The 23808-nt window shown below is 39.3% G+C and overlaps 3 protein-coding genes across 5 annotated transcripts; 2 read left to right on the plus strand and 1 right to left on the minus strand.

Annotated features, from left to right (window-relative positions):
- Positions 1-727: 727 nt before the first annotated feature.
- LOC133720659 (protein ABC transporter 1, mitochondrial) lies at positions 728-6525 on the plus strand. The gene is made up of 8 exons (XM_062147072.1): positions 728-1463; positions 1554-1782; positions 1880-2032; positions 2308-2466; positions 3438-3597; positions 3753-3862; positions 5344-5460; positions 5835-6525. The coding sequence occupies exons 1-8, from the start codon at positions 961-963 to the stop codon at positions 6228-6230; spliced, it is 1827 nt and encodes a 608-aa protein (XP_062003056.1). The 5' UTR covers positions 728-960; the 3' UTR covers positions 6231-6525.
- Positions 6526-7218: 693 nt separating this feature from the next.
- On the plus strand, positions 7219-14173 carry LOC133720660 (pectin acetylesterase 6-like). 3 transcript variants are annotated; one of them, XM_062147074.1, is made up of 13 exons: positions 7222-7566; positions 7714-7796; positions 7889-8018; positions 8148-8221; positions 8626-8712; positions 8791-8915; positions 9004-9064; positions 9582-9635; positions 9747-9824; positions 10227-10332; positions 10463-10608; positions 12781-12884; positions 13820-14173. In XM_062147074.1, exons 1-13 carry the CDS (start codon positions 7326-7328, stop codon positions 13953-13955), a joined length of 1425 nt encoding a protein of 474 aa, XP_062003058.1. In that variant the 5' UTR covers positions 7222-7325; the 3' UTR covers positions 13956-14173. The 3 variants fall into 3 exon arrangements, with proteins under 3 accessions (XP_062003057.1, XP_062003059.1, XP_062003058.1); XM_062147073.1 differs by having other exon boundaries at positions 7219-7566; positions 9582-9824; XM_062147075.1 differs by lacking the exons at positions 12781-12884; positions 13820-14173 and adding an exon at positions 11281-11683 and having other exon boundaries at positions 7221-7566.
- A 45-nt stretch (positions 14174-14218) lies between these two features.
- On the minus strand, positions 14219-16597 carry LOC133720661 (uncharacterized). Its single transcript, XM_062147076.1, has 2 exons — positions 15297-16597; positions 14219-15134 (listed from the first exon to the last, which is right to left on the minus strand). Exons 1-2 carry the CDS (start codon positions 16234-16236, stop codon positions 15034-15036), a joined length of 1041 nt encoding a protein of 346 aa, XP_062003060.1. The 5' UTR covers positions 16237-16597; the 3' UTR covers positions 14219-15033.
- Between the last annotated feature and the right edge of the window lie 7211 nt (positions 16598-23808).

Here is a 23808-nt window from a genome sequence, read left to right on the forward strand (position 1 = left end):
TTGCAGGCTAGATTAGTTGAGGTCGGGCGTACATGGAGTTGAGGTATAGTTGTCACTGCTTCCGCATTGTAGGATATATCGATCTGTTACACTCTTTACATTTTATTCTAGTATACCTTTTGTTTTAGAATTGCTCTGATAACTTGTGGGATTAATGTTATTAAGTTGAGATTTGTGTAATGTGAATTGGAAGATGTTGTGATTTGGGGAGCAGGATGGCTCCAGGAGGATAATGATGGATTGTTTAGAAGTGTAAATGTCTTTCTACAGGTCTTGGGTAGTCCACTTTTAGGGGAAGTTCTGTCAAATTTTTTGGTAAAATTTCTCCTAAGGTGGGCCCCGCATGGCCACTTCGGATTTCATGGTGAAATTCGGGGCGGGTCCTGTCAGACACGATGCATAGACAGGGTCGCATCCTCATGTCTCACTTTCTTCTTCTTTTATTTATTTATTATTTTTTCTGGTCATAGTTTGTTATCCAAGATGTGGACAGCTGAATGTTGAGAAGTTCGAGAAGCCAAACTTAACTCATTAATTTGACGTATTCTCGTAACAAACTCAGTTTGTAAATATTTTTTTCAACCAGTGCCCCGCAACACTAGTATCAAAATACATGTTATCTTACTCTTTGGTCCTCTATCATTGAGAAGTCGAGAGAAGAAATGAATATTGCCATTTTCATTATTTATTTTATTACATCATAGATAGGGATCAAACTTTCTAATTCCAATGATAGGGTCGGGTACTCGGGTTGTTAGAGGCATTTGCTAATGGTGGTTTGGTTCAATTTGATTGTAAAGCGAGGGCAAATTGATTTTCTCTTTCCCCTTCCCCAAGATATTATGAAAAGAAAGCTTTTCATGTTTGGTCATTGGTGACTCTGGCTCTTAAGAATGGGGATATATGATTGAAGCCAAATCATAATCATAATATATAGCAAGAGAGAGGAGAAAAACAGAAATGGTACTGAGCGGGAGGAAAGGGAAGGACATTGCGAGATTGGCCAAAGGCTTGTCTCTAATCGCCGAGGAATTTGCGAAGCGATCTCCGACTCTCCAGAGCGCCAAGAACGGCGATTTCCAAGCCCTACTCAAAAACGCCGTCGTTTCCGCCACCGACCTCTCCGGCCTCACCAAAGGCACCCTCTCCCAATTCTCCAACGCTCCTTCTAACCCTACCTCCGCCGGTCCCACTGCTAACAAACCCGATTCCGTCGTCTACTTCAACCACCACCACGAACCTCCTCCTCCTCCTCCTCAGCCGCCGCAGCTTGAAGAACAACCGCCGCCGCCGGCAAACAATGCCGCTTCCTCCGTGGAGGTGGAGGTGCTCGATTCGAGGGCTCAACAACCGTTAGAACCAGAGACACAGTCGCCACAACCACAACCTCCGCCGCCGCCATTGCAGAGGCGGAAGCCCAGAGAGAGACGAGTTCCTTCCACTCCTTTCTCTAGAGCACTGGGGTGACTCTCTCTCTCTCCATTCTCAATTCACTGACATTGTGTTTTGAACTTTTGATTGATTGATTGATTGATTGATTCTTTTGGTGCAAGGTTTGCTGGTCTGGGAGCTGGGCTTGCCTGGGGAACACTTCAGGAGTCTACCAAGAGACTCATTTACGGCACGCCGCAGAGCTCACCGGGCAACCAGTCTGCTGTTTCTCCGTTTTTGTCTCCACAGAATGCAGAGCGTTTGGCTCTTGCACTCTGTCGAATGCGAGGAGCTGCTCTCAAATTGGGGCAGATGTTGAGCATACAGGACGAATCGCTTGTGCCTGCTCCTGTAACTATACTGATTCATATTCTTGTCTCTGTACGTTAGTTAGTTACATGTGTTAGTTTAGTCTGTTAATGTGTTTCTTCATTTCATTTGCTTGTAGATATTGGCTGCTCTCGATATTGTTCGTCAAGGTGCTGATGTGATGCCGAGGGCCCAGCTCAATCAGGTTCTGGATGCTGAGTTAGGACCTGGTTGGTCATCAAAGTTAACAAGTTTCGATTATGAACCTTTGGCTTCTGCAAGTATAGGCCAGGTGAGGCAGACTAGACAATGCTTAGTGCTAAATTTATAATAGCTTAGATTCTTTTTACAACCCCTTGTGCAGACAAGTTGCCTTTGATTTGGGAATTAAACCAATGAAAGGATCTATATGATATGACTCAATGTGCTTGGTTTATATGACATCTTTGTGCGTAACAACATTATCTATCATGGACTTGCTGCATTTATCGATGGATTTCTGTAATGATTTTGTCATACATCTTTACCTTCCCAGACTGTACCATTCTAATTACAGAACAACTTCAGGTGCACCGCGCTGTCACCAAGGATGGCATGGATGTTGCCATTAAAATTCAGTACCCTGGTGTAGCAGATAGCATTGGCAGTGACATCGAAAACGTTAAACTACTTCTAGATTATACTAATCTAATTCCAAAAGGACTTTACCTTGAAAGAGCTATGAAGGTAAGTTTATATGTCATTTATTTCTGCATTCACATACTTACCTGTTTGTTATATCAGTTTGAGTCATTGAATGGCCTTCGAAAGCTAGATGTTTTGAGTGTGTAAACTATGCCTGATGTAAGACAACACAAGATAGTGCTGCTTATGATTCTGTTGAGCTGTAGATGACAGAAGTTTTAGTAACAGAAGAACTGTAGACCAAAGAAGAAGAAGCTTTATGGTTCCTATAATTACAAATAAAATAAAATTAGAGAGGAACAGTAAGTGGGAGAGATATATAAGGATATTGCATCAAAGGCTTTCATATATGTCATTTTGATATATCAGGATAGGAATTCCTTTACAAGGATTACCTTACTTCTCAGCTCTAAATTTAGATCCCCAAAGGACTCTTAGAAATATTAAAACGCATTTAAGTAGAGGACTCTTATGAAACTAAGACATCTTCGTGGAATCCAAATACATTGTCTCTTCCTAACTCATGGCATATTTGAATAAATCTTTAGCGGACGATTTTTCTAGTGACATAAGAAAATGAAATAAATGAACTAGGCTTTTTTTTATTTTTATTTGTTTATAATCATGTACTTTCTGTTTCAACCAAAAAAGGCTTTTTTGATAGACTTGTGGTAAGTGGTAACTATTTTAGTCTTGGGCATCCAAAAAGGATATCTTGGCATAATCAAACTGTTGATGTTGCACTAAAATCACTTTCAGTCTTTAATAGGGACATTCTAACCGATCTTATTTTACAAATTTGGTGCCTAATCTACTTAACCCCTTACTATGAATGTATATAACCTCTGTTTTCTCGCTTGTTATTTCCCATGGAGTATGGAATTATTCCATTTTGGATGTTTTGGGAGGGAAATGAAGTTATGAATAATAACAAATGGAGGGCACAGATATGTGATAAAATGTCTTCTACAATTGATTGATTTTGAACTGCATATTTGCTTAATCTTTTATAGGTGGCCAAAGAAGAATTATCTCGTGAATGCAACTATGAATTGGAAGCAGAAAGTCAAAAACGGTTTCGTGATTTGCTCTCTGATGCACAGGGGTTTTATGTTCCGTTGGTTGTGGATGATATATCAAGCAAAAGAGTTTTAACTACTGAGCTTGTGTCTGGCAAGTAAAATGTCATTTGTGTTAGTCATTGATTAATATATGATTTTATGTAATTAGAACAATTGTTATCAGATTTATTCTGATGCGGACAAATAAAGTTAGTTGTGGACCAATGGAGCGAACTCATGATTGTTTTTTGTTCCCACTTGCTACAGGAATACCTATTGATAAAGTGGCGTTATTGAACCAGGAAACTCGTAACTATGTTGGAAGAAAGTTGCTAGAACTCACTTTGGAAGAGTTATTTGTTTTCCGCTTCATGCAGGCATGTTTTGTGCTGTCTACACACAAGCACACACACATATATCATTGATTTACATGTTTAATTTTTATTATTTGGTTCCTTTTGTATTTATTATGAGCTTTGTTCATCTTAAGTTTCTTTGTAAGCATTCACTGTAGTCTTCAGTCAACCTTAAGACTAGCTTGCACTCATAAGATGAAATTGGTACCTTAAGTGAAAGTGCTAGTAGCAATCCCTATAGATAGATAAATCTTCAAGAGTTAACACCATTGATGCAGCAACTATATTTTGATTAGAAAAGAATCATCCTCGTCTTTAGAAGCCCATAGTTAAGCCTGCTAAGTCAAGTACTCAAGTTTGTCAGTGAAGCCTTTTTGGTCCAAAGAGAATGATCCATGGTAGCAAGTAGAGTTTTATTTTCAATATCAGTCCACTTTCTCAATTGCCATTTTGGAGTTGGTTAAAAAGTAAATTCAACTCTCTGTATCTCTAATTTCTCTTCAATACAGCAACCCTAAATCATTTTATTTTTCTCGAGTTATTTAAACCATCTAAAGCGTATTATAGTCATGAGAAATACCCATCTTCCCTCGGATCAATATGGTACCAAAAATTTCGATGTGGTCAAGTTAGGAGCTGGACCAATTAAGAATGAAATTATGACCTTTATCCCTCCTTAAACAAAATGAAGGTGCTCATTTCATTCTTGGTGTAGTTCTAATTCACTTGGATCTAGTTCTTTATATAAAATTGATGTAGGACAACACAAGATGAGTATTGTCTTCGATTACTATAGACTGTAGATGGCAAAATTTTAGGAATTGAGCAAAGATTAGAGTAAAGAAGAAGAGGATTTAGGTTTGCCGTAATTGCAGAGAAGTTAGAGAAGGATTAAAAATACGTAGGCTTTGGCACCTGGGAATGCTATATAAGATTCCTTTGCCTGTCTGCTAAATTGGGAATGAATGGTATAGCCTTCCCCATGGTTTTGAAAGACCACACTCCACAGTATGGAGGTTTTGGATTCTGTTTTTCTTAGTGCTGAGATCTCTCTTTGGACCGAAAAGGCCTGCCTCATTGACAGATATGGGTCACCAGTCTTATCGTCAAGCTTCCATGAGGATATTTCCCAAAAAATATTATTTTTGCATCACACATTAGATTTAAACCTTCAGCTGCAGATGTAAACTAAATGTACGTTACTCAAAAATCCCTGAAGTGGACACAGTTCACTCAGTCGAATAGTCACCATTACAGGCAGGCTCAAGTTGCACAAGACTGACAGTGTAGTGGAGTTCATATATATGAAATACTTTATTTGTTCCGTCAGTGTGTTTAGCATCTCAGGGTGTCCTTTCTGCTGGTCATTCGTCAGTTGTACTTGGTTCTATGTTTATGTTTACTTTGTCCTCTACAAATTCTGAAGTTAATTAAGTCATGTGTTCCCTTTTTGTTTTAGGCTCTCATCTTTTCTTTCTTTTATCGCACTTGATGCAATGCAGACTGATCCTAATTGGAGTAATTTCTTGTATGACGAGGCTACAAATACAATCAATCTGATAGACTTTGGAGCAGCTAGGGATTATCCCAAGACTTTTGTTGATGACTATCTAAGAATGGTGAGATCTCTTTACTTGAAATTTAGCCGGTTTTTTTTGTTTTTTCCTGTTTTAATCCCCTTACAGAGTTAAAGGTTCCTACAATTTTATTTCCTACATACGGTATAAATCATGTCAGCCGAGCCACACAATGCAGGCCTCTCTTCCGTCACCAATTATGAGAGGGCTAATGTCATTTGAAACCTGCTCATGGAAAAATCGTATTTTAATCTTGAAGCGAATTCTTTTAGTTTTGACTAACAACTAAGTCATAGTTGTTGGATGAAGGCTTCTTGGTTGTATATATGGTCCCATAATAGTTGTTTATTTGCACGTTTATTTCTTTTTTAATGTGCCGCATGTAGCTAAGGATTTTCTGATGCATATTTGATCAGGTTGTTGCCTGTGCGAATGGTGACAGAGATACAGTCATCGAAATGTCCAAGAGACTTGGATTCCTCGCAGGAATGGAATCAGAAGTAATGTTAGAGGCTCATGTCCAAGCCGGTTTTGTTGTGGGATTGCCATTTGCAAAGCCTGGTGGGTATGACTTCCGGGCATCCAATATCACCCAAAGCATTTCAAACCTTGGGGCAACCATGCTACAGCACAGGCTCACCCCACCGCCGGATGAGGCGTACAGTCTTCATCGCAAGCTTGCAGGTGCCTTTCTGGCTTGCATCAAGCTAGGGGCCGTTGTCCCGTGCAGGGAACTATTACTTGACGTATATGAGCGTCATCAATTTGGTGACGAAGGCGGTGAAATATTGTCGAGTGGATTGGCTTCATGAGGGAAGGGATTATAAAAAGTATTGTTATCAATTTAATTTTTACATAACTTCTAAAGATGGAATAATTTCCATGATAGAATGAAATCATAGATCGAGCTCAAAATTGGAGGTAGACTTCCTGGAGTTAGTTTTCCCAGGTGAGTTAGGATCTTTTTGTATATTAAATTCAACAGCCATAGAACATTCTTTTACAATGATTCTCAAGGACGTTGTATGTTGTATAATAAGAGCCAAATCTTGTTCCCCGAATAAAATAAACAAGAGCTGAAGTTTTATATATATTTCATTTGTCTCATTCCCTGTGAAAAACTCAAATGTGTTTAAGAAAATTAAATTGCAGAGAAAAAGTAGAGAGAATTGTTGTCTTTCATGGATAATAAATGTCTCTATATGGAGAATTACAAGTACAATTTTGGTAAGTACAAGAATTTATATTCCATCTATGATAATGGAAATCTAAGATATTCTCTCCGTATTAAATCTAGATAAATAATCATAGTTTGACTAGACACATTAAATCGTGTTTCCTTCAACAAAAAATATATTTTTTTTTTTTAATAGACGGGAAAATCTGGTTGATCTGTACATAGTACTCCAGAGTTTCAATACTTTAGAGTATGAAACAGTTGAAATTCCCGAGTGAATCTGGACAAAGCAATTCTCTCCGGGACCAATTAGTCGGTCACTTTTGCATCCTTGTTGTGTCAAGGACTCAAGGTATCATGAAAGCCGCAAGCTGAGAGCCTGAGAGGAAAGAAAGCTAAAAGCCTAAAAATTTCGGGAATATAAGGTGGTGATTGATGAAAAAGAAAGGTGATGGAAAAATTGGTAGGCAACTGAAGAATAAAGGAAAATAAGAAAATGAAAAATAAAGTAAAATGGGGGACAGAGACAACTGGAAGTGGGATACATTTCTACTTTCTAGACACGAGTCTTGTCAGTGACCTTTGTCTTGTTCTTTCAAAGTCCAAATGAGTACAGAGTAGTAGGCACTAGGCACGCGAAGGACTAGACTTCTCCTCTAACCCTTTTTGACTTCACTCTCCTCTTCATCACTTTGTGAACAAGTGAGTGAGAGAGAGAGAGAGGCTGAGGATGAAGAAGCCGCAGCTGAAGCTGAATGTGTGTACAGTGTTGGTGGTGGCATTGGCAGCTGCCTTTGTCAATCTGAAACTCAATGTGGGTGCTTTGAGTTTGAACGAATCAGTGAACATTGAGAGAAAAGATGCAGTCTTGTTCGACAACGATCATGTCTCAGCCTCAGCCTCACCGACACAGCCTCAGCCTCTCATGGTGGCCCTCACTCTTATCGACAGCGCTGCTTCTAAAGGAGCTGGTCTCTCTCTTCTTCCCTTAATCCCAATACCTACATTGTTTTCTGTTTTCGTTTATCTGAGATTGTAGACTATGTGTATGTATGTCATAGATAGAATGTCAGCGTCTGAATCAAGTTTACATGTTTTTATGGCTATTGAATTGACAGTCTGTTTGGATGGAACACCGCCCGGTTACCATCTGGATCGTGGGTCTGGATCCGGTGCAAACAGCTGGCTCATTCAGTTGGAGGTGGGTTGGGTTCCGCCATTTCCCATTCCTGTGAATGCTAGTTTTCCGTTGTGTCAATTTCTTACTTTTTAAGGTTTTGTTCTGTTTTGCAGGGAGGTGGGTGGTGTAATACTATCAGAAATTGTGTTTATCGCAAGACCACTCGCCGCGGTTCATCCAAATACATGGAAAAGCAATTACCATTCACAGGAATTTTGAGCAATAAACCTGAAGAAAACCCCGGTATGTAACATACTTTGTGCACTTCAGAGATTTTTTTTTTTTTTTTGCTCTTCTTGTTTGATTGACATGTATGGTTGCAATTGTGAAAGTTCTAATGTGGTCTGCATTGGCTGGCTCCCATGGTTGCAGATTTCTTCAACTGGAACAGGGTCAAGCTACGATACTGTGATGGGGCATCTTTTGCCGGAGACAGCCAGAATGAGGTTGGTCTCTGATCATCTTTTGGACTACAATAGTAGTTTCCCTTAAGCATTTCCTCTTTAATAGGCATGGACTTTTATTGAGGTTTTCCTGGTCTCACAATCATGAAATCTTTACGTATATGGTGAAAGTTCTGGATTAGTTTGGTGGCTGGCTGGCATGTGTTTACCTTTTAGCTTCTCTCTATACAATTCTCAACACCAAATTGCAGTTAGGTGGTGTGACCTGTTGACCTAATAGGCTTTAGATGAGGAACTAAAGATAATGCCTTCACTGATGAAGTATCTCTACTTCTTTTACAAACCATATCCATCGACTATTCTCCTGAAAACCTATCAAGTGTATGAAGACCTCAGAGTGTTATTTATTGAATGTTCTGATTTGTAGAGTGATTCTTCATTTTCAGGCTTCACAACTTAATTTTCGAGGCCAAAAGATTTGGTTGGTTGCTATGGAAGAGTTGATGTCTAAGGGAATGCAGAATGCTAACCAGGTTTTTCACTGAACAAGCGGATTAATGTGACTGCACTTTGATATTTTTGAGTACCATTCTTACAATTTAAGTTTTCAGGCTCTTCTTTCTGGATGTTCCGCTGGGGGTCTGGCATCCATACTACACTGTGATGAGTTCCGGGACTTGTTTCCAACCAGTACCACAGTGAAATGTCTGAGTGATGCTGGGATGTTCCTTGATGCGTAAGGAGTTCATGGCTTTCATCAATGTGCAATCTTTGATTGAGTTATAAGTCTTTGACTGCTGGTTCTGTTTTGTTTTATTTTGTAGAATTGATGTATCTGGTGGGCACACACTAAGGAATTTGTATGCAGGAGTAGTTAGCTTGCAGGTAGTGTTCAGCTGTTTTCACTTTCATGTTTGATCAGAGTCAAGCTTAAAGTAGAAATTTAGGTTTATTTCTGACCTCAAAAGGACAAAGCTTGTATTTGAGGCTTTTACACATTCTTTTAGAAAAAACAAGAGCTTTTTTTTTAATTGTTTCTAACTAAATTATTTAGGAATGAGTTTGTTAGCTTCTGTAGTTTTGATGTGAGCTTGTCACAATAGGGATGGTCCTTCCTGCCTACAAAATTAGAGAAACAGTTCAGTTACCTGTCCGTAACTTCTTTTGAGTTGCTTTTAGTGCTTTCTTTGTGTTTTTTCTTCTAGAAGCTATATTTTGCTTCGTATTGGAGTTTACTCATGTTCATTAAAACGTTGTGGCACAGATTGCAGACATTTCATGTGACTCATAAGTTGTAACCAAGTAATAAAATCTTAATCAAACTGTCACATTATGGGTTTAGAATAAGCGTCACGCTATTTGTTTATCTAAAATTTGATTTTTATATATGTTATTATTTTAGGAAGTGCAAAAGAATCTTCCAAAGACTTGTATCAACCACCTAGATCCAACTTCGGTAATTCTCTATGCTGTATATTTCTATTTGTTGTCATGGAATTGCAAGTATGGTAATTTAAGAATTGTAAAGAGTTCTAACTCTCTCTCTCTCTCTCTCTCTCTCTCTCAGTGCTTTTTTCCTCAGAATTTGGTCGCAAATGTTAAGACGCCAATGTTTCTTTTAAATGCAGCCTATGATGCTTGGCAGGTAATTGTTTATTTGTCTTATCATTTTTTGACAATTTACTTTTTGTATGATCGCATATAGAGGGACTGGAAGTATTAGTTGACTATATGTATATATGCCTCCTGAAACACTGACTGCACGGTGCAATTACTAGATTGCCAGGACAATGCATTTCTTGTGCCTGCTTTTAAGAACCATATTTTAAAATTCAAAATAGGTACAATCCATGTGTTTACCACCCTATCTGAGACTGACATAAGCCCCCTAACGTGAGTTCAGCAATCACTGTTCTTCTTTTTATTTTATTTTATTTTTTCTCTAGGCAGGCTCTCATTGACTCATTTATGTATCTTCTCACCCGATCAATGGAAAAATTAATTTGTTGATAATTTGGTGCAAATGTCTTGTATTTGTTTTCTTCAGCTCCAAGCTAGTTTAGCCCCTCCATCTGCTGATCCTAATGGTTTATGGAATGAATGCAAATCAAACCGTGCAAATTGTAATTTATCCCAGATCCAGTTTCTCCAAGGTAATTTTCATATTTAAAGCTTTTTTTTATTTCTTTGATTGATTTGCCAGCAAGTATTCTTGTAAACAGACATGAGCACACACAAAGAGTTCCTTCTTAATACTGTTCTCTTATCCCTTTAATGAAGCAGATTTCAGGAATCAAATGCTCAGTGCTGTGAAAGATTTCTCAATGTCCCGTGAAAATGGTTTATTCATAAACTCTTGCTTTGCTCACTGCCAGTCTGAGAGACAAGATACATGGTTTGCTGATGATTCTCCTGTTCTTGAAAACCAGGTATTCCGGTCAAAATATCTATTGCTTTCTCGAATGATTGTGGAGGTTGTATTATAGGTTTAACAAGTGAAGTGTATGATTTTTCATACGGGCTGGTTCTATTAAAAATCTGTTTCTCGAAATGAGGCAGAATATTTCAGTATAGTTGCAATAATATTGTAGCTACACCACATGAAAGACTGTAAAAGTAGGTAGTGGAGACAATGTGGAAGCATGGTTTGATGTTTGAGGTTTTGGAAGGTGGGCAACTAGTAACACTGAACATGTTACTATCCAACTTCAAGAACTGTTTCATAAGGTTGAAACGCTTTCATGTATTCTAAAGTACCTGTTGTAAAGATGGGTTCCTTAAAAAAAAATTTCAAAGGCTAAACTTCACCTCTGAAAGAAAAAAATAAGGGGAAATGCTCATTTATCCAATTTTAGCTTAAAATTTGCCAACTTGCTCCACTAACTGTTTTTTAACCCCGTTTACCCAAAACACTCTAAGGGATTATTTCTCATTTACCCAATTAATTCTCTTTTTCTTCTTTTTATTTATTTTTAGGACTTTTTTGCCTTCTCCCCCCTCACTGATTTCTCTCTCCTCCCCCCTCACCGATTTCTCTCTCTCTCTCTCTCTCTCTCTCTCTCTCTCTCTCTCTCTCTCTCTCTCTCTCTCTCTCTCTCCAGCCGACGTCGGATTTCTCTCTCCCTCCCTCCATCCCTCCAGCAGGTCGCCCACGACGCCTGCTCTCGCCATCGCCGCGCCGAAACTCGTCATTGTGCTCTCCGCTGCCAGGCTCGACGCCAAGCCGACGGTCCTCGTCGCTGAGAAGCTCGGCGAGGCCGGGGTTGACCTTCTGAAGGAATCGACGACGGACTGAAAACTGCTATCTGGGACTGAAAACTGCTATCTGCTATTGTGCAATCATAACCATAAAAGTTGTAACATTAGTGCCCCCCAGTAGACTTTGTATTGGGGGCCAATGATGACTGCTTTATTTATTGACGGACTGAAAACTGCTATTCCAAAGTAAATGTAGTGTTAAATTGCAGTAGTCGATAAATGAAAAAAATTGTGTGGTTTGTGTCAGTCTAGTGGGGGGCAGTAGACAGAATATTGACCCTCATAATGTGTGTTTTTAGACATTATCTGTTGTTTTGAGTGTGAATAACTTCTATAATCTGTGAAACATAGGAAGCGGTGTAATGTTTGATGGTCTATTGGGGGGCAGTAGACACATTAGTGCCACCCAATAATGTCTTTCTTAGGAGACAGTAATCATCTCTTGTTTATTTGTTTGTGATAAAGTGCAATACACTGTGAATCCTTGAAACTGGTGCAAGTTTTAATGGTTTAGTGGGGGGCAGTAGACACATTACTGCCCCCAAATAATGTCTTCGTTTTAAGTCAGAACCTTTCACTTAACTATCATTGACAAATTATTGTACTTTAATAAACTCAAAACAACATAAGACTTATCAAAACTCTAATTTCAATGATTAATTAACCACAGTTAAGAAATTAGTGGGGGGGTAATAATCTGTCTATTCCCCCCCAATAGACCACAGTTTTGACGTCGTCCGAGACCTGCAAGGGAAGCCCAGACCCGATTCCGATGTGGAGCTTCGGAGCTTCCCGGACATCTGACCAACAAAATCGGCGAAGCCCAGAGGGGTTGGGATCGTGGAGTTAGATGGCGTCATCCTCTGGTGGTCCGACGGTGGGACAGAGCGGCGGCGGTGGAGGCCGACATCGACGGTGGAGTGGTGGCCGTGGTGGCTCAGAGAGAGAGAGAGAAAGAGAGCCTGAGACGAGGCTAGAGAAAGAGAGAGAAAGAGAGAGAGAGAAATCGATGAGGGGGAGGAGAGAGAGATATGAGTGTAATTTGTTAATTAAAATGAGGGCAATACTGTCAAACACTGTTAGATTGAGTAAATGGGGTTAAAAAACTCTTGGTGGAGTAAGTGGACAATTTTTGACCAAAAATTGGGTAAGTGGTCACAGCCCCAAAAAATAATGAAGGGCTTACTGTGGTCAGATTACATTACTAGAATATATTGCAGTATAGCAGTAGCACGAAGAGTACTGACTTAAATCAAGATGCATGTTGCATATGTTGTGTGATTTATTATGAGATAAATATCTTTCAAAATGCATGAATTTAGTTACAACTCTTTTTTATGCAGGCAATTGCACTGTCTGTTGGAGACTGGTACTTTGATCGAAGGACGGTTAAAGCTATTGACTGTGAATACCCCTGTGATAGCAGCTGTCACAATCTTAACTTCAAGTGAGTGAGAATTATTTTTTAATCTATTGTAGTGTCTGGATACTGTAAGAATTCATTTACTACAATATAATCCATGCTGCTTGCTCTCCAAGGGATTATGTTGTCTTTGTAGAACTTGAGAATATTTTGGGCTTGGAATTGGATCATGCTAATGGCTCATAATTAATGCACCTCTTTTGGATTCTTGACTAATACATGTAGTGGATTCTATCTCTTTTCAAATAGTCCTTACGGCCACAATCAGTGACCTTCTGACCAAAAGCTCCTTCTGGTGTGAGTTAATTCTCCACAGAAGACTGAGAGCTTTGAGCAAGAGCCTGTTCCGTGGTATATTCTCATAGTCACAGTTGGAAATTTCCCAACTTAAGTTCTTGGTCTTTTAGGTATTAACACCCAAAGCCATGTTGTTTTAGGTTTATATTAGAAGAACAATTCAAAAGGAACTAATTTAATTTGGACACAGACCTAATGTAAGAACATGATCTGAAGTTATCAATAAAAAGCTTCAGTTTACAAGCTTTCAACCGACTTGTTAGGGTTAGCTCGATCCATTGTTGGTCCATTCCCTATCACTTTCAGGTTTCAGGTCTAGTGGTTATCTAATATACCAGAGCCTTATATTGCAGAAGGTTCTGAAATTGTAACCATCAGCCCCACTCCCCAGTTATTTGTTGATTTGTAAGGTGCAGGGTGGAGCTACATTTGTTTCTCTATCTGCAGTTATTTGCCTCTCCACATGCATGATGGGGAACCACACGAGAGACTGTATTAGCTTGATACACATTGTTGGTCTATTCTTTTTAGATTTAGCTTTTTGGGTCTGTTGGTTAAATATTAGTTAGCAACCAGGTAGAAGAGGTATCTTCAAATTAGCAAATGCTTTTCTTCTCTCGATTTCAATAGTGAGAGACTGAAATGTCTCTTTTGCTCTGCAGAGAGGATGTAACTTCTACGACATTGACATATTCTCAGTCTGCAAAGTTGTCTATTACCGTGCTAAATCTGCTAGGTGCCTTGTTGATGCCTATAACGTGTTCGAGATGCATAACGTGGTTTTCATTTGTCCACTGATAACAGATTGTATCCCTGTTTATAATCACACAATTTTAAGATATAGATTGGGTTCAATTTACTAGTTCGATGGATTAAATATTCCGGCATGCATTTTGGGCTTAACTAAATCAGCTAATTCTTAACAGAGTTTGCTTTTAAGATCAAAGTTAGGACCGAAAACGGTGCCTTTCATTTAGTCCCATGCATTGATTTTCATCCATATATCTTTTGCTCTCTGGCCTCTGCTTCTTTTGGTATCTTGTTCATGACATTCCGATGCATATATGAATAGAGCACTGCAAAATTCAGATATATGTTTATAATTGGTACAACAGCAATCGCTTTACTATGTTAATCAATACCAGTGGGAAATAGCTTACACAAAGTACAGAATGAATTATATCTCGAGTCCATCTTCAGCTACATTATATTTACAAGCCAAGAACCTGAAGAGGTACGGCTGAAGTGCAGTGAAGGAACAACAAATAGACAACTAGGAATCCCAGTAGATAGTGAAAATCTTCTACCAAGGAGCCAGATTGTGCAAGAAATCAAAATGCAGTTTCTAGTATTAGTAGAGGACCGAAATCAGAGAACCTACTCATTTCACACCTCACACTCCAGAACTGGTATTCCGGCTACCCAACCTAAACTATTCCAATCCCTCTCTGATTTATACCCCCAATTTTGAGAATGCGTATCTGTAGAGCACTGCCAAAATTTTCATGACCAATACAACATCAACCTGAAACTATCAATACCAATAGAAACAGCTTTCTAGATGCATACATGGAACTGAAACTTCAAATTTTTTACATATAATGTACAGAATGAAGTGTATCTAATCTTCAGTTACGCTACACTTGCAATGTCGAGAATCTGAAGGCACCGGTGAAATACAAGTGAAGGATTCATCAACCAAACATAATACCCCAATATATTGCCAGAAAGAAAAATTGTGCTCAGTAGTAGTAGTAGGAAACGAAGATGGAGAAGCTACTCTCTTCAGTCCTCACACTGGAATCAAAATTCCCCCAAGCTCTCTCTGTTTTATGTCAACCAAAAAGAAGAAACTGTTAGAAGGCAACACCACTGCTCAGCTCGAGTGCCTTGTGGGAGTTGTGGGTGATGCAGATGCCAGAGCCACTGCCTGCGCCCAGACCTTGAGGCGAGCCTTGACCTCCTGCGGATGGTCCCCTGAAGTAGATATTTGCTACCCAGTTTAGACTTTAGATCTTGATATGCAAATTAATTGTGGACAGCATGAATCAATTGGCTTGCAATGGCCAAATGCTGAATGAGGAAGATAGAATCTAAAAAGGCATAAGACATGGAGATGCAAAGCAAGGCAAGGCATACCGGGACTGGAAATGGCCCAGTTGGCAATAGGGGAATTGCCACCGCTGCTGGTGGTGTAGTTAGTGTCGAGGGTGGTGGCGGATAGAGAAAGCCGAGAAGGGATCATCTCCTGCTGCTGCAGCATGCGGTCGTGCTCCAACTCGAAGCCGAGGTCTTTGCAAGCCTTGACTTCCTCCAGGTCCATGCAGAGGGACCTGTTCCCTCCTTTGGGCCTTGCTATCACCACCATCCCCGTACCCTCGCTCTCTCCGCTGAAGCTGTGACAATGATCACCACACACATTCATATTCATGCTCTCTTCCTCCAGGTCCGGTGTCGTCTTAGCTCCGTGGTGGAATGGTGGTGGTGGTGGTGATAGCCATGATGATCTGTTCCTCATCATTCTCCTCCTACTCCTCCTCCTGCTCCTCCTGCAGTCATCACTCAAGGCCTTCTGAGCTTCATTTTCGCTAGCGTACTCTTTGTCCACCATAGAATTGGGATGCACCTTGTTAATAAGAATCCTCCCAGCACCAGGCAGATCCCTCCTCAGCCTAGGGGGTGTCGCCGGAAGGGAGTAACAGGCCGGTTCCGTGTCGGAATCGTCATCCGTTGACATCCCAGCTGCGAGTACCAGATGAGAACTGAGCCGCTTCTTGGTGGATGATTCCTCTTCTTCATCAACATCCCCGTCCCCATCAAAGCTGTCTATAGACAAGAGTGACATGTACATGTTCATACCATTCTCTTGTTGGCCCTGCTGGTAGTAGATGGAATTGCCATTGCCACCATCATCATTCATCTGGTCATCACTATAGACGGAATTGCTGGTACACATGGACAACCTAGACAAGTGCTGATGAGGCTGATCCTGATCATACCCTTCGTCGGTATAATCGTCGTACTCACCTTCCTGCATAGAGATACAAGACCTGAGGGTCATACTCTCATCTGACGCCATATGATCGAGCTGCCTTCAAGCAGTGCTTCAATGGAAGAAACTCTGAAACTGAATCGGAAATGTAGCTAACAAGGTAAAGGGCCTTTAATTAGTGTTGTTGGGTATCAGAATCAGAATTATTCAGAGAGAAGATGAATGAATAGTAGGCCAGGTATTTATTTATAGTATAATAAAAGCTCTAAGCTAAGCTAGTAGTGAAAGTGCAAATATGAGAGAGAGAGAGAGAGAGAGTGGCTTTCGGGTTTTTGTGAATCATTCGTTCGCTCGCTCCTGATAAGGTAAAGATGGCAAGTAAGTGAGTTTTATGATATTTTCTGTATCCAACCTTCTCCTTCTACTTGTATTGACTCTTTGTATCCATGACTATATATAGCTACTGCTCTACCGCTTTATACTCAACTAAACTCATCTTCATCCTCATCTACCTACAATTCCCAGAATACCCTTCTTCTTCGAGCCTCTCAGTCACAGGTCACAGCAGGATGTATTAAAGAAACAATGTGATTCCAGGTGTCCCTAGCTAGATTGTACCTTGCCAAGGAAGGTCAAGACAGCTTTGACTGGGAAATAGTAGTGAATCATAGAGTTAACATCAATAATTATTTTTCAACAGGATTGTTTGCTTTATATAATATATGTGACATCAGGGCCTTAAAGAAGTTTCGCACACGAGTACTGGTATCTTCGGTCTATGGTTACTTACGATTGGTCCAGAGCTCCAAGCACAAGAAGGAAAAGAATGGTAAACTAATCGATTATCCGTGTCTTCTTAACCTACCTGCATTCCCATTTCACAAATGGAATGAGTCATGTAGTTGATTTATTGTTAATCAAAAAAATATAGTTGATTTATTGACAGTATCGTAGAATTAAGAAAAGAAGATATTAAAATTTGACTGAACAGCCTTACGTTTTTTTATGATTACATGCATTTTTCACCTGAGTCGACAATGAAAACACAACCTGGTTAGTAACTTATCAAAAATATTATGCTCAACCACAATTAGACGTAAATTCAACAGTGAAAATAATTATTTTTTAATTAAATTTTTGTATTAATCATCGCTAAAAATACATTTAACGGTGATTGAACATAATTTTTTTAATTAATAACTGACGCAATTGATTCCGAATATGTGTCTATCTCTCGGTGTACGAAAGAAAACGAAAAATGCAAAGCGTTTTGTAGACAACCATGAATCGGGGGAGAACGAATGAAAAGACTTTATAAGTGGAATTTTCTTTTCTTTGGCTATTTTTCTCGTTTTACCAAATATAGAATAGTTTTAGCCATGTTTTTTTGGATTACAAAAGGTACGTGGGAAATGACGTAATGCGAAACCGCGTGAATGGAAGAGGGGGAGGCACCTGTCCGCGTATCCGACACTGCTTTTTTTTATAATCACTTTTCCCCTAACAGCTAAAAATTTATAGGGAGATGCGCCTCGTGGGCTCCACTCAAACAACGAGGACGCGTGGTGACTATCCAATGCACCGGCACGTGTCGCCGGCGATGACATCAAAGATATCAAACTCCCAACAATTCTTCTCCCAGAAGTTCAACCCCCGATCCACATTAATCTGTGGTTTGATTAGCCAACCCTTTGGACTTGACAAGACGTTTCCAGCAGTAAAGCTGTTGATTATAATTAATCAACACCAATTGGTTAATACACTTGACTTGTAATAGTATGACTCTTCCGTTCACCGACCTTTTTAAAAAAAATACAAAGTATTTATAAATAAATGATTAAACGATATTATGCGGTAATTGATTTGGGGCGTCAAATACTCAAACGATTACCGACATTTAAAAAAGAATTGAGGTTATCACATCCGAGAGCCCAGTGAAGTTCACCGGTATCGTTTCTGACAATATATTCTCGGGTGTGATAGTCTTGCCAAGTGACATGGTACGCCCAACAATCATAGGCTTGTCACCCGAGAAATTTTTTTATCCTCCCGTCAGGCCGTCAAGTCATGTCATCAATTTAACATGGTTTGACGCACTACTAAATTTTTGACCCATGTCTCATAATTAATTAAGTTGAATCCCGTTAACTTCTTGAACAAATTAAAAAAAAATGTCGGTAATGGTATAATTGTTCAGGTAATGGTAAACTATTATGTATGATTTTGTAGAGCCGCCTATCTCCTTTCTCTCTACCTAAGGTTAGGGTTTTCTGTGCAAACTTCAACAATGAGTTCTATTGATGCCATGTTGCTCGCCTTGCTTCTTCTCTTGCTATCGCTGAGGGGGGAAAAGCAGGTCGATCTGCGACCTACACAAAGGAAAGGTTTGCGTCAGGCAAATGTTTTTTTGCTGGGACACCTTCTCACCGCTCAGGAGTACAAAGTTAGATCCTTCTTGGGAATGTTCTACAATGCTTTGAGAGTGAATGGCTCGCTGCATGTTGAGGAGGCTGAAGAACAGAGGGTCCTTTTCACGTTGTCAGACACGGCTATAATCATGCACCGATAGCCCTAGCCTACTACGACGGCGTCGCTAATATTAAATATGTTCCTTTCACTGCGTCCTCATACTGGATCACACTATAAGGCATCCCTCAAGCTTTCGATCTGAAAGGGTGATAATAATCATCGGTTATACTCTTGGAGATTTCATAGAGATTAACATGGTAAAAAAGTCGAAAACCTCTGGATTAGGGTGGAGATCCTCTTCACTCGTCCGCTGTCGTTCAAATGTTGGTATTGGGTTGAAGACGAGGTCGAGTTTCTCTACAAGTTCAGGTATGATAAACTATTTGGTAAATGTGCTACATGTGGATTTGTCACTCATGTAGGACTCCCCTGCTCGGGGCAACTTTGGAAGAAGATGACATTAAGCTAGAGCGCACCGTTTTGGGCGCTTAGACTATGGATGCTCAAACCTGCTCCGATGTTGCAGATGGTCAGGGTCTCGGCATTTGCATCTGATACAGCGACGACCGGTAGAATGGACGCAGATACTAGGGCTACGGTTTCGGCCTCTGGTCAACACCTAGTTTTTCGCAATTCTGTTCCAAACCAACTGCCGGAACAACTATTCCACAATCTGGCAGCTCTGTTACAGCGTCCTCGCCGTCAGGCTCATATTCATGAGCTGCCAGAGATGATGACAATTCCAGAAAGGCCAGCAGGTAAGCGGGGAAGTAGAGAGGAGGAGGGTGACTTTATCTCTCCTAAGAAACTGAAATTGAACCTTGCAGTGGGGAAGAGAATTGGAGCAGGAGAATTTTGGACTGGTACCATTGGTTGAAAATGAGGAAAATGTTGATAAGTTGAAAAGGAAGCGAGATAGGTCTGCTGGTAGCAAGAATAAGTTGCCCTATGGTGTAAAAAAGAAGGCAACAAAGGCTGATGATGATACTAAGAGAACAAGGTCAGCCAAGAAACAATTATTGCCAAAGCTTGACAAGGTTGATGCAGTTTCAAGCTCCAACTCGAAAGTGAAGGAGTTGGGTTTTTTTTAGTTTTTATTTCTAGTTTTTTTTCAAGCCTGTGTGAGTTTGGTGAAACTTCTATAAGTCTTCTATGATGTTTCTAGTCTCTTGTTTGTACCACAATTGCGTGCAAGTGAGGGCTAGTTGAATGATTTCTTTTCTGTAGAAGGCGAGGTTTAATCATTCTTGTATAGGCTTGCAAAATAGAGAGCATCATAGAGATTGTAATAGTTTGCTTTAGCTTAGATAGGGTAGTCTGTTGCTTAGACTTTTCTTATGTAAGCTTTGTAGACTATAGCTTTTTTGTTGTTGATCTAATGAATTTCAACTTCTATTTAAAAAAAAAAAATTATGTATGATTTTGCTGTCAATAAAATAGTTGTTATATTTCTATAAAAAATAAAAAAAGACTTTGATTCTCAAATAAATAATATATGTTGATTAAATCTAATTAAAAAGAGTTGACCTCGGATCTTAAGTAGTAATAATTACACCAAAATATTCAATAAATTTAGTTTAAGGAAATCAGATTATTTTTAATTTACTTTTGTATTAAATGAGGGCGACCACGTATAAAAACTAATTATTTTTTCTTAATTATTTTAGGTAAATATATAATTTTATAGGGTAATATAAGGAAATTCCAAAAACTTTGGGGTCGCGGGGCATGACCATTTTAATCGTTTTACGTCTTGCCATCGAACATAGAGAGAAAATAATTAAAGACAAAATTTCAGAATATTAGAGAATAGAGAGGACTCAAAAGGAATAAAGGAGAAGTAGATTGTTTGTTGAATCTACTTAATTAACGAGGTGAAGAAGCTAATGTTCTCATTCAACTTAGAAAAAGCAGTTTTCAAGAAGTTATTGATATGAAGAGTTGGTATTAAACTTAATTAACTATGGGACACGTGTAAATATTACATCGGGGGCGCCCGCGGGGGGGGGTGGGGGTGCATGGCCCGTATTACGTTCCGCCATTGAATAGAGAGAGAATAATTTAAGAAAAAAAATTCAGAACATTAGAGAGGACTCAAAGGGATTAAAGGAGAAGTAGATTGTTTGTTGAATCTACTTAATTAACGACGTGAAGAAGCTAATGTTGTCATTCAACTTAGAAGAAGCTAGTTTTCAAGAAGTTATCGACATGAAGAGTTGGTTTCCAGCTTAATTAATTACGGGACACATGTAAAAGTTATATTGAGTTGTGGGGTCATGACTATCTTTGGCCCGCATTACATTCCGCCATTGAACAAAGAGAGAAAAAAAATCACCTCAAACAGATTAAGGGAGATTTAGATCGTTTGTTGAATTTACTAATCTAAAAACGTGAAGTTGTCAATTCAACTTAGAAGAAGCTATGGACAGGAAGAGTTGATATTCAACTTATTTAACTAAGGAACACGTGTAAAAAAATTTGTATCATCCGAAACTGATGGCATGGCTTGACGGGTGGATAGAAAAATTTTACGTACTAGGAGCAACACAGACGCTGTCTCGTAAATTTTTTAAAAACTGTTCCAACTCACACCTTGTAAATATTTCTATTTCTATTGGTCCGCTGTAACATTCACGTGGGAACAGCAACCGTACCCAAAATCAGAAAATCTACACTAAGACAGGTGTTCCCTTTGTGGAGCAGTGGTGATGGGTACTGGTCACTGCGTTTGTTACACGTGTCCGATCTTAGTACTATGATAATTGATAAGTCTATGGCTGCTATTCCTGCTAAGTATCGGAGGTCCAGAAGCCGACGTGAAGCGATGAGGTCCTCTGGATAGGTGAGACCTTGAGAGATGGACACCTATGTGGTAGTGTGATCTGGGTCCAGCGTCGTTCATGTTTCATTATCCAACTGAATTGGGATTGATAGGTTTGACGTGACCCTCGCTCAGCTAGTTCAACTTTAATTTTTTTTTTTTTTTTTTTTTTTGACGATTAGTTCAACTTTAATTTGATGATCGTTAGAGAAAAGAAAAGTACCCAGAATCGTTCAAATTTTGGTTGTAATAGAACATGGAACATGTGTTGTTTAATTATAGATTATGCAATTGATTTGAAGGTATCAAGTATTTGAACTAATTTTTTTATTTATTATAACTATATGTCGGCAAGAGTTTCTGATTAAATAATGATTAACTATCTAAAACAAAAATGGACACTTAGTGACTATACTATACACCGAATAATAGTATACATTTTGGTGATATTATTCTAAATTATTGGTTTAGTCTTAATGCGCTAAACAATGATAGCCAACAAATTTAGATGTCTTCTCCGCCATGCCTTGCCCAATTTTGGTAACATTATATGGATGCACAGAGAGAGAGACAGAGGCTGAGGTTGTCACCTTTTGAGAGATGAATGAATGTGGGTGGTTGTCATATATATGGTGGCCTGGAAGATGATGGAGTTGTGTTTTACAGGGTGATGGAGTGAAGGAGAAGTTGAACTTAAAGAGGTTTCTATCAAATATCTTACACTAGATTGATCAAATGTTAATTAGTTGCCAGAAATCTGGCATTTGGACAAATAATATGTTGTCTAATTAATGGATCACACAAAATACGTACAAAAGATGAAACCATTAATTAAGAAGGAGCACAAAACCCTAGTCTTCAAAAATCAAAACTAAAACTTGTGGATCAAACATGGAACAAAATTGACGTTTGTTTAGCATAACAAAACCACTAGCTAGTGACACTGAAGTGTTTTATTTCCAAATTCCTGGGTGATCCGACAACGTGTCAGTTAAGAACAATTTAATTTCACATGAATAAATTTGCATTTTGAACAAGTGAAACACTAGAAATCGGTAAAAAGATTTGATCAGTATCAGATTGCCCTATTGCATGCATGCAATTTGGAAGGAAATAGCTAGTGTAAGGTGGTGAACACTGAAATGAATGGCATCCATGAATTTGCTTGGCATGTCGGCTATCTCTTTTAAGGGGTCATCTAGGGTACCTTGATGTATGTCATATCCTTATTATTTTTATTTTTTTCTATTTTTAATAAATTAATGTAGTGACCTATTGATCTGGTTAACAGATTGTGAGGGCGATTTTGTGTTTTGGATCTTTTGCAGCAGGGCCCTCTTGATTAAGCGAGACTAGGCCCGAAATTGATCAAAGGTTGGACCCGAGAACAACTTCGTTGTGACTAGCTGGATGGTAACAGCAACGATGGGAATTAATTTCACGAGAACAGAGCTTATAGGTGGATATGGTGTGGGAGCTAGATGCCTGTGAGTTTAGTGAGGAGGAAATTCCAGCAGTGGCATGGTTTTGGGTTATGATAAGACTATTTGGGTATTGATGGCGAGGTTTTTTAGAGAAAAAGCTTGATCTCTTACTTGAAGTTTCTGGGTCGTTCTGGCTTCCTTTCCAACAACAGCATACCAGCTTTTTATAGCAAAGGTGGAAGAAGAAGGTTGGTGACAAGGACTGAGTGTTTTTAGAGACCACTCTCAATTTCGGGAAGATAAATTGTGAAAGCTATGGAAATTTCTTTAAGCTAGGAGACTAAAGGGCAGTGGCACAGGTTTAGGACGGTGATCATCCCAGAATTTGTGTTGCTGTGATCTTTTGAAGATTTTAGTTCCTCAATTTCTGGTATTGAAACTTGTGATGACAGTCTACTAAGATTATTAAATGTTGAGATGAGATTGGGTTAGGAGGGTTTTCGTCGATTTTGAGCTCTTGCCAGAAATGGTGGAACACCAATCCCAGCAGCGATCTGATAGGCGGTGTTTCTTGTTCGGGCGAGACTGGGGGAGAAGATTACTCTAATGGGCTTTGGGTAAAAGGCCAAATGGACTTTGGTTAAGAGAATGGCTTTAGTGGGCTTTGGGTTTCACTGGGCTTGCTTTTCATTCCTCCACACTAGCCCATATTAAGACTTTGGTCCATCAAGCATGAATTTTGGTTCCCAAGTCCAAAATTATTGACGAACTTTATCTTAATGTGGTCCTCACGGGATCCGTTACCTTCCACACCACATCCCTCCGTATAAGCCCTGAATGTAGCTTGGGTCTACGCATATCGCATGGTAAATAAGCGTGTTGGCTTCTTTGAAAATGCATGTTAATCGTTTGAGAATTTGGGCTTCTAAGTATCGCTTGCTAAAT

The sequence above is a fragment of the Rosa rugosa genome, chromosome 7 (assembly GCF_958449725.1).
Source record: "Rosa rugosa chromosome 7, drRosRugo1.1, whole genome shotgun sequence".
Classification (NCBI taxonomy): domain Eukaryota; kingdom Viridiplantae; phylum Streptophyta; class Magnoliopsida; order Rosales; family Rosaceae; genus Rosa; species Rosa rugosa.

Excerpts from the sequence above, each read along its gene's own strand:
- LOC133720660 (XM_062147073.1), top strand. The coding sequence starts at position 7,326 with ATGAAGAAGCCGCAGCTGAAGCTGAATGTGTGTACAGTGTTGGTGGTG. Across the intron at positions 9,825-10,226 it reads CAGCCTATGATGCTTGGCAG|CTCCAAGCTAGTTTAGCCCC; the intron begins GTAATTGTTTAT and ends TGTTTTCTTCAG. Across the intron at positions 10,609-12,780 it reads CTCCTGTTCTTGAAAACCAG|GCAATTGCACTGTCTGTTGG; the intron begins GTATTCCGGTCA and ends TTTTTTATGCAG.
- LOC133720661 (XM_062147076.1), bottom strand. The coding sequence starts at position 16,236 with ATGGCGTCAGATGAGAGTATGACCCTCAGGTCTTGTATCTCTATGCAG. Across the intron at positions 15,135-15,296 it reads CTGGGCCATTTCCAGTCCCG|GGGACCATCCGCAGGAGGTC; the intron begins GTATGCCTTGCC and ends TATCTACTTCAG.
- LOC133720659 (XM_062147072.1), top strand. The coding sequence starts at position 961 with ATGGTACTGAGCGGGAGGAAAGGGAAGGACATTGCGAGATTGGCCAAA. Across the intron at positions 2,467-3,437 it reads ACCTTGAAAGAGCTATGAAG|GTGGCCAAAGAAGAATTATC; the intron begins GTAAGTTTATAT and ends AATCTTTTATAG. Across the intron at positions 5,461-5,834 it reads TTGATGACTATCTAAGAATG|GTTGTTGCCTGTGCGAATGG; the intron begins GTGAGATCTCTT and ends ATATTTGATCAG.